The sequence below is a fragment of the Platalea leucorodia genome (genome assembly GCF_965183815.1).
Source record: "Platalea leucorodia genome assembly, chromosome: 16".
NCBI lineage: Eukaryota > Metazoa > Chordata > Aves > Pelecaniformes > Threskiornithidae > Platalea > Platalea leucorodia.
The window spans coordinates 8,961,521-8,977,105 of record NC_138838.1 but is presented as its reverse complement, the minus strand read 5'-3'; the positions used below and the strand labels follow the sequence as shown (position 1 = coordinate 8,977,105).

The following is a 15,585-nucleotide window of genomic DNA, read 5'->3' as shown; positions in this document are numbered from 1 at the left end:
GTCATTATAAAGTCTCTCTATACTTGCAATTCAGATTACTATTCTCATTAAAACTGTCATAAATATTTGTCAGGTCTGTATACATCAGATCAACTATCACATACTGCTCAACATTATACACTTCAGTAAAAGAATAATGATGACAGTGAAAACTGAAATATGCCCCCATTTCAACTCTTAAATAAATCGAATGCAAAATTTATTCTCAGATTGTTAACTTTGCATATAAGTGCAGAGTTTTGTGAGCAAGGTTAAATAAATTTATAGTCAGTAATCTGCTTTTTCCAGTGACTGTACATTACCTGGTCTAATGTGGTCACCTAATGGTTACTGTCAGTAATTGCACTGATGACTGCAATTCTTTATAGACACCCAGTGAAGAAAAAACTCTCACTTCGCAGCCTCTTCAGTTAAGTAGTAAAACCAACATGAAGGTTTTGTAAAAGAGAAGAAATCGGTTTTATTTCATTTTTTAAAATATTCTCTGTTAAGGAACCTTAGAGATGAGGGAAACGGTCTGAAACCTTTATTTCCATTATGCTGGGGTTTTTGTTCATTTGGTAAGATTTTTTGGGGTTTCTTTTTCTGAGAGGTTTTTGTTCTGTTTGTTGAGAGGTTTTTTAAAATCATAAATGATGGTTTAAAATGAAAAAAGTCACACCCTTGCAAGCATTACAAGAAAAATGGGCATGAGTTACAGAATTATATTGTAGGTTTATATTCCTGTTCCTCCGAGCTGACCATAAATAACAGTAAGAACTAATAGAGAAGAAAGCAGAACTACTGTGAGGTACAGATTAACCATAATTAGATATCTGTTGTCAGTGAAATTAGATATTACATAGTTTGAAATTGAGAAATTTGATTCCTTTCAGCCAATGCCAGTGAAGCAATTCCCCCCTGACTCAAGAAAAATATACTAGAATCTCCAATGCAGTGAAATGGAACAAGAAACAGAAAGAAGAAATGAACTGGCTGAATACTACATTCAAATAGCATACGAAGAACATGCAAAGGCATTCTTGCTGCTGAGTTATACACATAACATTTCCCTTCATGATGTGTGCTTACATGGAGGAGATTTTTTTTCTTTTTTTTTAAATAATTTCAAAACATTCAGGGAAACAATTTAAGAAAAAACTGCAGATCAGTCTGGCTTTTTTTTTTTTTTTTAAAAACTAATTGAAACAATTGTACTCATTAACAAAGATACAGCCATCCGTTGAAAACAAATATGAATATGTTTTTTCATTAAAACAAACGTATGCCAGCCAATACGACATCCAAGAAATTACAATATAATATAATCACAATGTGTTATTACAATAGATTTATTTTACAAACATTTATATATGTTGATGCATAAAGCAAAAGATTACACTACGTTTTCAAGTAGAGTTTTCTTCTAGAGGAAGAATATGAATTAAGATTTCCTTACCTTATAGGATGGCAAAAAGCACAAAATTCCTTGGCCAACTGTTTGACACACTGAAAGCAGAAGTGCTCCCACCTCATCTTGGAACTCAAAGGTTTCTGTATGCTGGAATGTGGCACACAACTTCCGACCATTAGGGCCTGCTCCAACGGTGCCAACCCAAACCTGGTGTATTTCATATTAAAAAAGTTAATTCTAAACTATGCAACACAAACTGTATTAAATTACATCAGGTTAAATAAGGAAATTCTAAGTGTGAAGGAAAATACCGAGATATTTTTAAACAAATTAATTCCAGTACTTAAAAACAGAAGAGAGGGTGCAATAACTGATATAAGATGGCTATCACCAAAATAGCATGACTTCAATTTTTCCAGGGGAGTATGGGTCTAAAAATTGCCCCTTTTTCCTTTGAAAATGTACTTTACAGTTGCATTAATCCAAGCAATACTCTGTTCTGTACGTTTCTTTTTACTTATGGAATGGGAATAATTTTTTTATTTGCAAGTTATTGTTTCTTTTACAATGGCCAGCATTACACCTCAGGAGAGGGAGCAACGATGCAAAAGTTTACCTGTGAGTTCCGAATAACGTGATTTGCCTCCAACTGAATAGAAAACTTTACGCCAAGCTCTGAAGAAAATGAATCCATTGGAGAGAGTGTACCAGATGTCAGAACAATTGTTCTAACATCACTTAAGTCTGAAAAAGCCTAGGTTGGAGAAAAAAAAGAAGGAATTTAGAAAATCAATACAATCGCTCTAAGATCTTATATGTATTTGTTATCACTCAAATTACTTAAGACCTTCTGCTTCACGCTCAGCTTACCACGGCAGGATTCAAGCACCAAAAATTAAGCATGTGGACTACGGTTTTCTGCCGCGCGCTCCTTTTATGCTTGGGCCGTGTAAAGGCAGCACTTGTATCTGAAACATCAAGTTGGTTTTCATTCATCCAAGTGTAAGTTTGTTGTAGAGCAACTCTGTAGTCATCTGCGTACCTATATAGGGATATATAAATATCAATAAAAACTACAATTAAGCAATCGAACTGTAAGCATTAAGCTCATACAAAGCAAAGACAGTTCTGCTACAACGCATTTACAATTTAAGTGTGAAAAATAATTTTATACTTTCAGAAAAAACAGTGAAACTTTACAATAATCAATATTTAAAAACAGTGTTTAAATCAGAAATTTTTATTAACTGCTGGCGTTAGTAGTCAAGATAACAAGACAGTCAAATCATAAGTGCTATGCAGAAAAACAAAAACCATGCATATTTAACTTGGCAACACATCAAGAAAATTTACACCCAACTTTCAAATAAATTTCTTCAATATTTGAATTCATTTATGAATGAAGCCAATAATTTGGTAGTATTTAAAATTCTTCCCACATAAATAGATTTTCCAAAGCTTTCTGAAATGTTAGCTTTGCTCAGAAGCCAGACACCATAACTGAGGTGTTGCACAAATGAGAGAGGCCTTTTGGCAAAGCAGCTGAATTAAACACAACCACACAGCTCAGGCTACGTATTTGCACTGACCTGCTATTATCTTTAAACAGACATAAAAGAACCATGAATAACCCTTTCAGCACAATCTGAGTGGCAGGGCTCACAATCGGTATCTCAATAAGTTCCTCTCTACCGAGCACTGATATTCTTTCTTCTTTTTCCAGGACAGTAGCAAGATGTTTCTATAACAGGCAAGCAAATTCCACATTAGCAACATTCTAAGTATCTTCTCAAAAACAAAGCTAATACAGACACAAGACTATCACCATGCTGTTTTAAAAGTTCACCTAAGATACCTATAAAGTCAGACTGAAGACAGAATTGGAACGGAAAAGTAACAACGCTTTTAACATCTTTGGCCTACACACAAAGGAGGGATAGACTTGAAAATAGGGTACATTTCATTACATTTCAACATTTCAATACATCTCAACAGTCAATAAAAATGCAGATGGATAGAACAGACAAAACTATCACTGACCCAATGGTTCAATTTAAATAATTGTACATGATCAATTATATCCTTTAAAACATAGATTCTCCACAAATTACAGTAGCTCAAGTGGATTACTCCTGGTTTTCATCAGGTATCAGACAGCTTTTCAATATTGCAGTAAATTAAAAGACAGGTTAGCATTTAACTTATGTACATTTTAAGATGTTTAACAACATCAGTGTTATGCATACTGGTACTCACTTATATAGCATACAACATTACCTGTAAAATGGGAAAAGTAATACCAGTTATTCCCATTTTGTGCAAAATGGGGAGCATTTCTTTTCCACTCCAAACCTTACAGGAAGTTTCATACCCTCTTTCTACCAGTTGACTAGAGCTCTCTCGTAACCAGCTGTAAAAAGAGAGAAATCAGAAATAACTTCAGCATTAATTTTAGAGATTTAGAGATAGCATGCAGGTATAAACCAAACCTCAAAAGTTGCACCAGACCTCTGTGATGATGAGAAATATTTTACTACATCTAAGTAGAGAGATTCTGCTTTTCCTTATGCCAGTTTTCACTGCTGAACTAACTTCTACGGAACTGCTCTTGATGCAGCTCATTGAAGTGAGAAGAAGAATTTGTCCTTATAGGTTTATGTTTTATCATCATATAATATCTTTGAAATAAAGAAAAAGGATTAAAAAATAATCTGCTCTCATGATATGTCAGGCTCATTTAAGAAACATTTCTGCTGTACTTTTAAAACCACTGATTATTACTCTAACTGATGCAAGTTGGTTTATCATCCCTGTCAATTGCAGGCTTTCCTATTAAGAACAAATCTTGAGGCATGAAATAAGTACTTTTAATATTTATACACAGTGAAGTGGGGCAATAAAAAGTGCATATTTTAACCTACCTACAGGTATTTGTAACTCTGCTGCAATTTGAAAATTAAGCAGCATTATAATTGTACGTACAATGCAAAACGTGATAGGACTTTCTAAAAACATGATCTAAACATGCAGATCATCTAATTTCTGGCAGAGCTCAAGTTTTCTCTAACTGAATGTGTCCTCCATCACCCCTGCAGTATTACAAGACCTTCCCCCTGCCTAGGAAAGCAGGCAGGCTTCCTCCCTCTCAGGAAATGCCGAAGCTGTCTGTTTCATCAACCTGCAGGAGGCATCAGAAAGACAGCTGTCATTTCTACAACAATTCAAAATATTTACCTGTAAAATCAGTTAATCATTATCAACTACAGCAACAAGGCTTAGTGACTGTTTCAGTTCCAGACTTCCTGCCCTGTCACTGCTAATACTCTGATCAATGAAACAATTTAAAAAAAAAAAACACCTTTCCTTTTGCCAGGTTAAATGCAAACAAAACCCCATAAATACTACCATAACAATCACTTCCTTGGCTATAGTTTGCTTTATCTTATTAAGGAATGATGATCACTGACACAGGCAGAACTTCACCAGTGTAGTACTCTGCTCCATTTCCTCACATATAACATCAAAAAGACCTGGAACTAAAACTAGGAAAAGGTCACTATGACAGAAATGAAACAGATCTACAATGGCTAAAACATGTCAGGAAGTGTAAAACTTCTGTTTCCCTGTTACAAACTTCAAACACCATCCCATACTTTTGAAATGGTCATTCTATAAATGCAAATACAAACTTAACGCAATGACCTTCCTAATACTAAATTATCACAAAAAAAAGCAAATTCTAGAATAAATACTATCCAATTAAATCTAACATTAAAGCATTTACTTGAAATGCCTGTTAATTTATTTTTAGAGTAAAGCAGGAAGGATAAATAAAATTAGCTTGATTCCCAGAAACATATCTATGGTTTTGAACTGAAAATTGGTGTATGCAATATTTTCAGGAAAAGATTTAACGAATGTTACAAACATGCCTTCAATTCAACAAAGTATATTTGCTCCTTCCCTCCCTACCAGAAAATCCCATTGTTGTTACAGCTTACTCCATTGAACAAAGTAATTTGCCCTGCACCTCATCAGGAAAGCTTGCCAGTATACCTCTATTGGTATGTCTCCAAATTCCTCAGAAAGGTCATTTTAGCACCTCTGTGGCACTAAGCCCATGCTTAAGTGCTTTCTGGAATGAGGGCCCAGGATCTTTATATCTGAAATAAGATTTTTCTAATTACCAATGCATTTGGCAAAGCCATGTCACTATGCAACAGCATTTTACCAATTACTGGCTATTTACACCCAGTCTTCTGCTTTCCAACAACTGCTTTTCGTGCTGTTGGCAGATTTGCCAAGACAATCAACCTTAGTTTTTCTGATAAGGTTAAAAAGCTTGAGGGAATCAAATCTCCAGCCATGCTGTTCTCATCTTTTCCTAAAATTTAACATTGGAAATATCCAAGGTAGGAGAATTAGCTTCTGCAAAAAAGAAAAACAAAAGTCACTTGTCTCTGTGACACATAAACATTAACTCTCAGAATAGAGGAAAGATAGGAAAAATGGTGAACTACTTGCTGTAGCGTACTCCGAAGCCTATTTCACCAGCCACTAATGCAACAAAATGACGATTTGACATGCACTGAATCAGAGTTCAGTTAACTTCAAAGCCACTTGTATCATTATTCACTTATATTCTGCTGACTTTCTTGTTCAAGGTTTCATTAGCAGTGTGTTTCTGAACTCTTTCAGTCCCTGGATCCCTCAAAAGAAAGGTTCAAAAATTAAGGGCTACAGAGCTGAATTCCAAATTCTCTCACGATCACAGACTCTTCTGACTTTGTTTCAACTTTCTCATGTTCCCACTCCACCCAAAGGACTTCTGTCCTTGACCCCTTGTTTCCTTCCCTCCTTCCTGAGCTTCTGCTCCCAGTCCATTTCCTTTTGTTCCATCCCCTCTCATGATTGTCAACTTCTGCTCAGGTCTTCCCATTTGAATTCTGTCTCTATAGTTTCTGGGTTTTACTTTCTTTTTTTGCTCTTACTACCTTTTCCTCTATGGGCACAGAAAGAAGCAGAGAAGAGAACATTTTCTGTTTTTTCAGCTTCTTTCTGCCTTACTGATCAACTCTTGCTTTCAAAACCACTCCCCCAATCATCCATGTTTCTCTACCCACTGAACTCCACGATCCTTGTGTTCCAATAAGGCAGGTACTAAGAGATTCGGCACATCCTCGATTTCAATTTCAGCACAAGAGCAGATCATTAAAACCACACTCTACTGACATAGTCCCGGGAGAAAGAATGATCAGTAACTCTATGTGGACAACTTTTGCCTGAGAATAATCAGAAATTCAAAGAGGATTGAGCATGCTCTGTTCAAAGAGTTTGCTACCTGAATTCTCTAAAGACTTCAACAAGTCTCTTCTGAGAATTTGCATGTACCCCAATTTTTCAGACCCTTGTCTCTTTGCTCAAGTTTGAGTTGTTTCACAGGGAAAACAAAGGGCATGACTGATAAATTCACTTTCAACTATGAAGAATCTGTTCCAAGCAGATTCCAATCAGATTCTAATCTGTTCCAAACACTTCCTGTCCAAGGTTCTGAAAGCATTTTATAAATGTGAACTACTGAGTGCTTTGATAAAATAATGCTATTACTATCTGTCAAATAAGCAAACAGAAGTATGTGAAAGATAAAAATTATTTCTCTTGGGTAAAATTTTCATACAAAACTTCACGAACTAGGACAGTAATCCCCATAAAGATCAGCACATCATTCAAGAGCATAATTTACTTTTCAAAACAGAATTTCAAGGCCTTCCTTTAAGACAAGTTGTGTTTTGTTTTGGTTTTTTTTAAATAGATCAAACCCCTCTGGATTCCCTAAATGAACAAAAATCAGGTGACTGCATAGTTTGAAGTATACCTCTGCTGCATTTTATCTGATGCGACATAGTAACCAGTAAATTGCATCAGCAAAAGGAATCTAAATGCAATTTTTAGAAATACTAATTGATATAAGGGAATTAGAAAGAGTTGCCTTACTTTGTCAAAGAGCAGCACACAGCCCGAAGGGGCTCATGATCCTTCTGCCTGATGTTGTTATTGACCATGAGATCTAGCTCTTCTCGAGCAGCTCTTAGTTGACTTTCTGTAACACCGTAGCTCACTGACTCCCGAGCACAGTCCTCAATGTTATGGGCTTCATCTAAAATGACTACTTGGCCTTTTAGGTTAATTTCCATCTAAAAAAGAAAATCATTATCTAGTAAAACAGAGTGAAAGACATTAACAAGAAACAGCAACTAACAGCATCCTGTTAAAAAAGTGCCCATTCTGCATCACGGTGTGAGCAACAGAAAGTTTTCAGCTTTTTGATCCAATTTCTGTAACCTAGAAAACAACTGGGGGGGGGGGGGGGGGAAGCCTTATCTCAGCCTGGATGAATATAATTGAAATCTACTACACTCTCCATAAACCAAATAATTGTGAAGTTTGCAAGGGTTTCTTTTCCACTGATTGAAAAAAACATGACTGATCAGCTAGCATATGAGACCAGTGAAAGCATTACTTGGAATACAGAAATGCTCGTTTGGGGGGGGAGGAGAAAAAATTCTTTAACCCAGGAGTTATTTTGTAGATAATATTTGGGATATAAATCACATTTCAGTTGACCGCACCCACTGAACATTATGTTTCTAACTTCCCTTTAACTTCAGTTATTGCAATCTTCTTACAAATATACTTACGCTCTCCCGTATCTGCGGGTCTAGAAGATAATTATAAGGACAAAATACAATATCTGCGCCCACCATGAGTTCTCTGGCTGCAAAATATGCACAGGCACGAAGCTTCTTTCCCAGGCTCACCAGATCTTCAATGTCCCAAGCCTGATACATCCTATGTGCAGACTGTAGGGCATGGTGTTCACTGAGTTTATGAACACCATGATAGTAAAGACAGGACTTGCCCTAAAAGCAAATAAGTGCAGATAGTGGTTACAAAAAATAACAAAAAACAAGTTAGCTTAAATCCTCCAAGTTGTTATGTGCATCTGACTTTATTTCCTGGAAGCATTTCTAACAGCTACTTTTTATGTCAGACAATAATGAAAAACACATCATGTCAGAAAGAAAACAGGCAAATCCATGTTCCTAAAATGTACGTCGATAAAGGACACTTCTTTCTTCCTCATTTATAAAACCAAAGACAATTTAAGACTTACTAAGAACATTAACCTAGCAGTCAAAAATATTATTCCTACCATCATATATTTTTTCAGCATTGATAGTGTGTATCAACATTTTCAAACAATTAATATTTAAACCAAATTATCAGAGGCATTTAACCAAGATAGTATAAAGAAGTCAAAAATGTTACTCATTCCAACTGTTCAACTGCCTTTCATTTTAACATGTTTAAATGAATGATCATTTTCTGAAACAAAATTACTCACATGTTTTCCTTCCAACAATTCTACACACATTTCATTCCTGTTACTACCACTATTAGATACCACTGGATGAATACAGGTATAATCCCGGCTAGAAAGAATTGTCATAGGGACACTGGAATACGCCGTTCTCTTCAACTCTCTAGTAATCTGGGATATTTGCTTGTGTGTTCGTGTTCCGAAAAATATTTTGGGAATGAACGATCGATCTCCATTTTCTTTCTTCTTTGTGTGACTAGTATCTTTATCAGTTTCTTTTCCAGAAGAACAGGAACACTCAGTGCAAGGACCGGAAGACTGCAACCCAAACCAGAAAAAGATTAACAAAATCCCATGGTAAGATGAACATGCTAAATCTGCTTATGGTCTATCTAGAAAATGCCCTCTAGGACAGTTCGAGATAGCCTGTTACATCACCAGGCTGGCCTATCAAACTGCAAAAAGTTTAAAAATGTTAAAGCATACACACCATGTCCTCGTGCCTGAAAAATCTTAAAAGAACTTCTAGCAATCACTAGGTACAACTTTATCATAACACAATCATAGAAAAAATTATTATTCCAGTGGAGTATTTACACATGAATAATGCAAATAAACTTCTTGCATTTAAGCTTCAGCATAAGGACACTCCTGTTACAGAACAAGAAGCGTCCAGCACCTTAAATGAAGAAACCGTGGGACCAGACACCCAAATTAAAATACTGAGTACATTTTTTCCTTAAAACAAGCAGACAAAATCTGGACAGTTTAAAGAAATCTGTTTGCAGATAAAACAGACTACATCATATACTCTCCATTAGAAACATATTTGCCATGCCATTATGTCAAAGGTCATCTAGTAACTATGAGAATAAAAGACAAAATAGGGAATAATTCTAAACGGAACCTAATCCTGTAAAATATTTGTTAAAAGCCAATTTTTTTCTTCTAGAGAAGCACCATCTTTCATAATATAAAATACTGGAAAAACTATCACAAAATTGTAATAATTAGTGTGACAAGACAGAAGGAAAACAAAATAACTCATGAGTAACCATGTCCACACGCACCTCCCACAAAAAATAATTCATTCTTCTAGTGTAAAAGATTTTGTATCTGGTTTTCAGGTGACAGTGCAAGTAACAACATGTAGTTGCCTGCTCAAATACTCTTCCCTCCCCTTTTAGTTGTAATCAGTAAGATTATCCATTATAAACAAATGCTAAGTCATGCCGTGTGTTACACCACAATTCTAGGGATCAAGCTGTCTTTTAGCCTCCACTCTGAGGAAAAGCAAGTTCGTATCACCCTTAGTCCCACTCAGCCTTGTCCGCCATTAAATATTACAAAACATGATAGAATGCATGTAAATGTAACCCTTCTGGAGCTGTCACTCACTGGGATAAAAGGTTCACTGATGTGCCAAATAAACAGGCCCTCAAAGCAGATAAAGTTACGCCCATGCTGGAATTGTTACATTCCCCTCTCAGGTTGCCAGTAACAGCAGATTTCATTACGGTGTGCTGCCACATTAAATAGCCAGTTCCAAATATCCTGCCTTCTATATTGAATAATTACTTATTCACTGAAAGGATAAAAAGAAGCGTTATGAATGGGGCTCTTGTCAACAGCGAAGCAGGAAACAGCTGACATATGGTATATGTTACATATGTGGCAATACTCAGCTCGCTTGTACTCACACAGAAAACTGCAATGCAAATTGTACCTTGATATTTCTATCATCTATATTCTGTTTTGCTCTTTGAAATAATGAAAACTACATCACCATGCTAACAATTAATGTAACAGTTTACTTACTGTGTAGGGCCTTTAAGAACATGTTTATCTTTTCATTCTAATTCAAGTCAGATTGTGTTTTCAGAGGCAAAAAGAACACACAGAATTCAAAGATGATACCGTATCACTAATACTTCACTGCCAACGCTAAGCTTCACATTTAGTTTGCCAAATAAAAGTAATAGAAAAATATTAGGACCAATCAGGCAGCTATTTTGCAAAAGTTGTTCTAACAACAGGAAAATGCAGTTCAAATAAGTACATACATAAACATGAACAGAAGGCTCTTCTATGATGGGTTTAAAAAGCCAGGTATAATTCTTCTCATAAAAAGAATTAAGACTGTTCTTATGTGTAAGGCTTATAAATTATGGTATTTTACAGGTGGCCTTAAAAGTTTGTCTTAAAAGGTTTAAAATTGGTATAATACTGGCTTTAAGAAGCACTTTACCCAGTATTCCAGTTTTAAAATGTTACCTTTCACTTCAAAAAAAGTTTTAAAAAAAAATCAACATTTAGAGTTGTAAACTCAGACTGCTTTTATAGCAACTAGTATGAGCACAAAACTGCCTGTAGCAGTCATAACATTTCTGAAAGCCACAGGCACCATTAGCACAAAATACATAAATAAATAAGTAAAGCCCTTTTAGAAGGTCCTTATAATGAAGAGAAACTTCAAGAAAATGGTTAAAACATAGCTTAAAAGTTGAGTTCTTCATGTTACTTGCACATTATTCAAGTGTGTCAATTTACACTTGAATTCTTTGTTATCCTTTAGAAAGTGGTTTGGCCATCTTTAATTTTTATTAAAACCAAACTATTTTAATTCTATATTTCTACAAAAATAATTTACTATCGACATCACATAGCAAAATCTAACGTGGTGTTAATCTCCCATTACTACAGCAAAAGGAAAGAGAATACTCTCCAGCTGAACAAAGTGATGACTCCAATATGGCAGTTCCCATAGCAGCGGTGCCTCAAAGTACAAATTTTTAGACTCGTAACACAGAGATACTGGTTATACTATAATAGAATTAGAAAAACGTTTCAATTTATTTATGAAAGAATCAGGGGGGAGTGCGCAGAAATAATTAATATTAAGACTATAGAAAACTATTCCGTAATACCCTCTGGCTTCAGAACTAAACCTGTTTTCAGCTGTTTGAATCTAGGATAGAGATTTTCATTTGGGAGAGGGGAAAAAAAAGATACTCCTCTACTTTCTGCAGTATTTAATCAGAAATATCCAGTAACAGACGCTGTTAGAGATCAGATACCAGACTATATGGACCTTAGGCTAATTCAGCTTGGTTTTACTTCTGTCAGGGGGTAGATAAAACAGCCTATCGCATCAATATTTATATGCCAAAAACGGGGAAGTCCGATTAAAAGAAGAATAATGAAGTCCACCAACCTGTCCTACGTGTAAAATAAAGCTAAACAAACACTGAGGCTATGATCTTTGAAACACAAAGAGGTAAGAGGAGTTCTTCATATCTTCATCTACATTTCCCAGTTAACAAAGCCATCTAAATGATACAGCAGTGAATACCTCTTGTGTGAAATATCACACAAGCACAATCTAGTAAGATATCAGCAGTGACATTACCAGAGCTTTTCAACTATTCCTTTATAAGCTCTCAAAAAGCACAGTATTCTGCTGCTGCTGCAGCCTCTTGATTAAAGTACACAAAGCAGCTGTTTATCCTCTCACAGTAACCAGCAGGTGAACCCGGTTCAATATTTATCACAGGCTTTTACAGATCACTGCTAACCAAGCAAACGTTTTAATTAAGCTGGAACTTGCTTCAAAGAGCTCATTCAAAATGTCAATCAGCGGGAAAAGGATCAGATACGGTGTCAGGTGAGAGCGTGTAATACAAATCCACAACTTTCTTCATCCCATCGCGGTAAATTAGCCTATTCTGGAGTCCAGACCCTGATTGTAACAGGCTGCCAGTCTCCTGGAATGTGTAACAGAAGTCACTCAAACTCCATTGTGAAGGTTGTAAGCAATATGTTAAACTGCAATGGGCTAGCACATTAAGACAGATTCTTTTCACAGCTGTTTTTTGATACCCCAAGTGTTTGTTACACTGCTCTCCATTTACTGTTTACTTTTTTTACCTAGTATAAATGGGGATTCCTTAACCCAGCTGCCCCAGTTTCTCAGACCGTACACTTTGACAGAAGTAATCAAGAGAGTACCGTAAGGGTATAATTTCTCATTTAAGCTCACGCTAGATTCTTGCAAGAATTAACAGCAGAAGGACAGAAATGGATTCCCAGGCTCTGGACTGAAAGCAGCTAAGAACGGGCAGTCACCGTGGGCAGAAGACCCTCACCCACTGGATCTACAGGTGGTGTTCTGATGCACCTCTCATGCTCTTATAACCACCAACCGATTCCCTCTCTTGGGCTATAAAAAGGAACATTTGACAGGGAACTAACTTTGCTTTAAGCACAGGATTGACTACAGTAAAACACAAGATATACAAAGGGAGGGTTATCTCATTGATTAAGAATGTATTTTCATTGCAGTATTGTATCATCCTAAATACATAGTCCATTATGATGTGTTGAACATAACCTCAGCTGACTTTATGACATAAGCTACACTAGAAAAGCGTTTTTATACCTAATAGCCTATGCTGTGATGCTCTTAACATCTTAAACCTAATGTAGTTAAGCTGCAGAACTACTAACAATAAAAAAGGCCTTACTTTCTGCAATTGTTTCTTGATACCAGACAAATTCTCAGGCTGCTAAAGTAGAAGTTGATCACTGGAAAATAATCTCTTATTCTTTCACTCTTAAAAAGAAACTTTTTTTACAAAGAAATAAATACTCCTTTCATTCTTAAAAAGACACTTTAACAGAAACTAACATTTATTTCTCCTTAGTTTGCTTCTTTCTAAAGAAGTAGTAAACAGTATAGTTGAATAGTATACTGTACTGTTAGACCCACGGGTAGCACATTATAACACACTCATGTACAGCTAAACTACTGTTACAAAAATGAAGTTTTCTTAGAAAATCACATTATGATTCAGTATTTTATTATTTCACAGTTAGTTTATCTATACTAAAAGTTTTCAGTTTTCTTCATTACATGAAATTTCTAAGTTGTAAATCAAGTTTTTCAGACACCCACACCAAAGCACCAAAGCAAATTTTACAATCAAGGAAGGAAGGAAGGTCTTTTTATTTGAAAATCAACAGCACACTCTGCTGGCCTTTGTATTTCAAACTACCCGTTGAAGTTCAGTGACACAAAGCATTTCAAATGCTACTCAAAAATCTACGGAGCTTTCCTAAACTAATAAAAATTACTTCCCATGAAATGACCTAGAACACAGATTCACTTTTGTCAAGAAAGATTTAGCTCCCAGTGTCTTAAAGTAATACCAAAGCTTTGGGCTTCTTTAGTGTTTACAAAAGCATAGTATCCTGGAATACAGCTCTTGAAGGTAAAGCATACAGCGATTAAAATAGAAGCTCATTTAGGACATAAAAAGAGCCAAGTGTTGTTGGAAGAGCTGGAAAGATGATTGAAACGCTTGTTGAAACCAAGCGTGTTTCCAAACATGCATATAAAACCCTGTACTTAGAAGCTGAGTTACCTACAGATGGGTATTACCATAAAACAACACAAAAAAATATATTGGAAAGGGAGAAGGTTCTTTACCTTTTGAAAGAAGAAAGTAGATTTCTGTACTGGAGAAAGAAATAAAGGTCAGACCTTATTCCTTTCTTATATTTGTCTCAAACTCACACAATTTCACGATTCCATGGCGTGCTCCTATATTTTAACATTGCAAGAACTATTCTGTCAGAGCTTTTGATAAGCATTCATGGGAACTACATCACTAACATAATTTGGGTTCTGACATCTCTACGGCCTCAGATTTCTTCTTCTACTGGTTTTGCTTCAACAAACTTTTCTCTGAAATCAATAAGATTCAAACACCAAGAAATGCAGAAAATGCGTAGCAGAAAGCTGCAGAAACAGCTGCGTATTTGTATCTCAACTTCTTATGTGATACTTCTGCTACGGAAAGTGCTCATTTAAAAAAACAAACAACAAAACACACAAAAAAACCCAACCCAAAACATAAATCTATCACTGTAACACACAGGATTTTTCTTCTTAATCGTGTGCAATATTTATTACTCATTTTTTGTTATAACATATTGAAAGGATCAGCTCCAACCTTCTCCATACTACTTTTTTAAGGTCTAAAAGGCACACATGTTAATATTAAATGCGGTCTTTCATTTACTACATATTCCACAAAACAACGAATGGCAAGTTGAACAAAATCTACGAACTCTGATGCTACTTAATTTCTTCCATAATGTCATAAACCTACTCTAAATTGGAATATAACACCCAGATTTATATCTGCTGTACAATTGCTGCCACATATTGAAAGTTTACAGGCTGAATTGCTCGGCCAGATTCTGTGCTGTTGGGGAGCTATGGTGTAAAAGAGTTCAGCCCACTGCTTAGAAGAACAACTTCCACAGAAGTAATTTACACTTTGCAAACCACATTGGTTAGACCGCGCCACTAGGAGTAAAAGCCGCTGCAGTTCTCGCTATTGATAGTGACAATATATTACTTTAAAGCAACTTACACGCTTGGGAACCTTTACATTAGGCTGTAACGCAGCCGGAGGTACAGTGTTTTCTGACACTATATTAAGAAGCCGCATTTCATGCATAATCTCTTTACAGTAAAGTATTTTTTAAAAATCGCTCTTGAACTAACAGTCCTGATGTAAAAGATATTACTGTATTACTTACTGTTTGGGAAGAAACAGTAGTGGGTTTCACACTTTTTTCAGAGTGAACAATCAGCTCTCCATTTTTTTTTTTATTATAAACTTCTAAAGCATCAACTAGCTGCACTCCTTTTGCAAAACAATGACGCTTTCTAACCTGCTGGGGGAAAAAAGTACTGTGTTCAAATACACTGGACAGAAGTATGTGCTTACACTGGCAGTCA

At 35.8% G+C, this 15,585-nt stretch overlaps 1 protein-coding gene across 3 annotated transcripts in view; it reads right to left on the bottom strand.

Annotated features, from left to right (window-relative positions):
* Positions 1–15,585, bottom strand: part of BRIP1 (BRCA1 interacting DNA helicase 1) — a 63,580-nt gene that overhangs the window by 43,392 nt on the left and 4,603 nt on the right. The window contains exons 6-14 of one of the 3 annotated variants that reach the window (XM_082328053.1): positions 15,384–15,521; positions 8,799–9,092; positions 8,092–8,313; positions 7,388–7,587; positions 3,671–3,803; positions 2,983–3,134; positions 2,264–2,435; positions 2,010–2,147; positions 1,439–1,600 (exon numbers count right to left, since the gene is read on the bottom strand). In XM_082328053.1, coding sequence (XP_082184179.1) covers positions 1,439–1,600; positions 2,010–2,147; positions 2,264–2,435; positions 2,983–3,134; positions 3,671–3,803; positions 7,388–7,587; positions 8,092–8,313; positions 8,799–9,092; positions 15,384–15,521 — 1,611 coding nt within the window. The remainder of the gene's footprint in view (positions 1–1,438; positions 1,601–2,009; positions 2,148–2,263; positions 2,436–2,982; positions 3,135–3,670; positions 3,804–7,387; positions 7,588–8,091; positions 8,314–8,798; positions 9,093–15,383; positions 15,522–15,585) is intronic. The other 2 variants (XM_082328054.1, XM_082328055.1) reach the window with 2 other exon arrangements.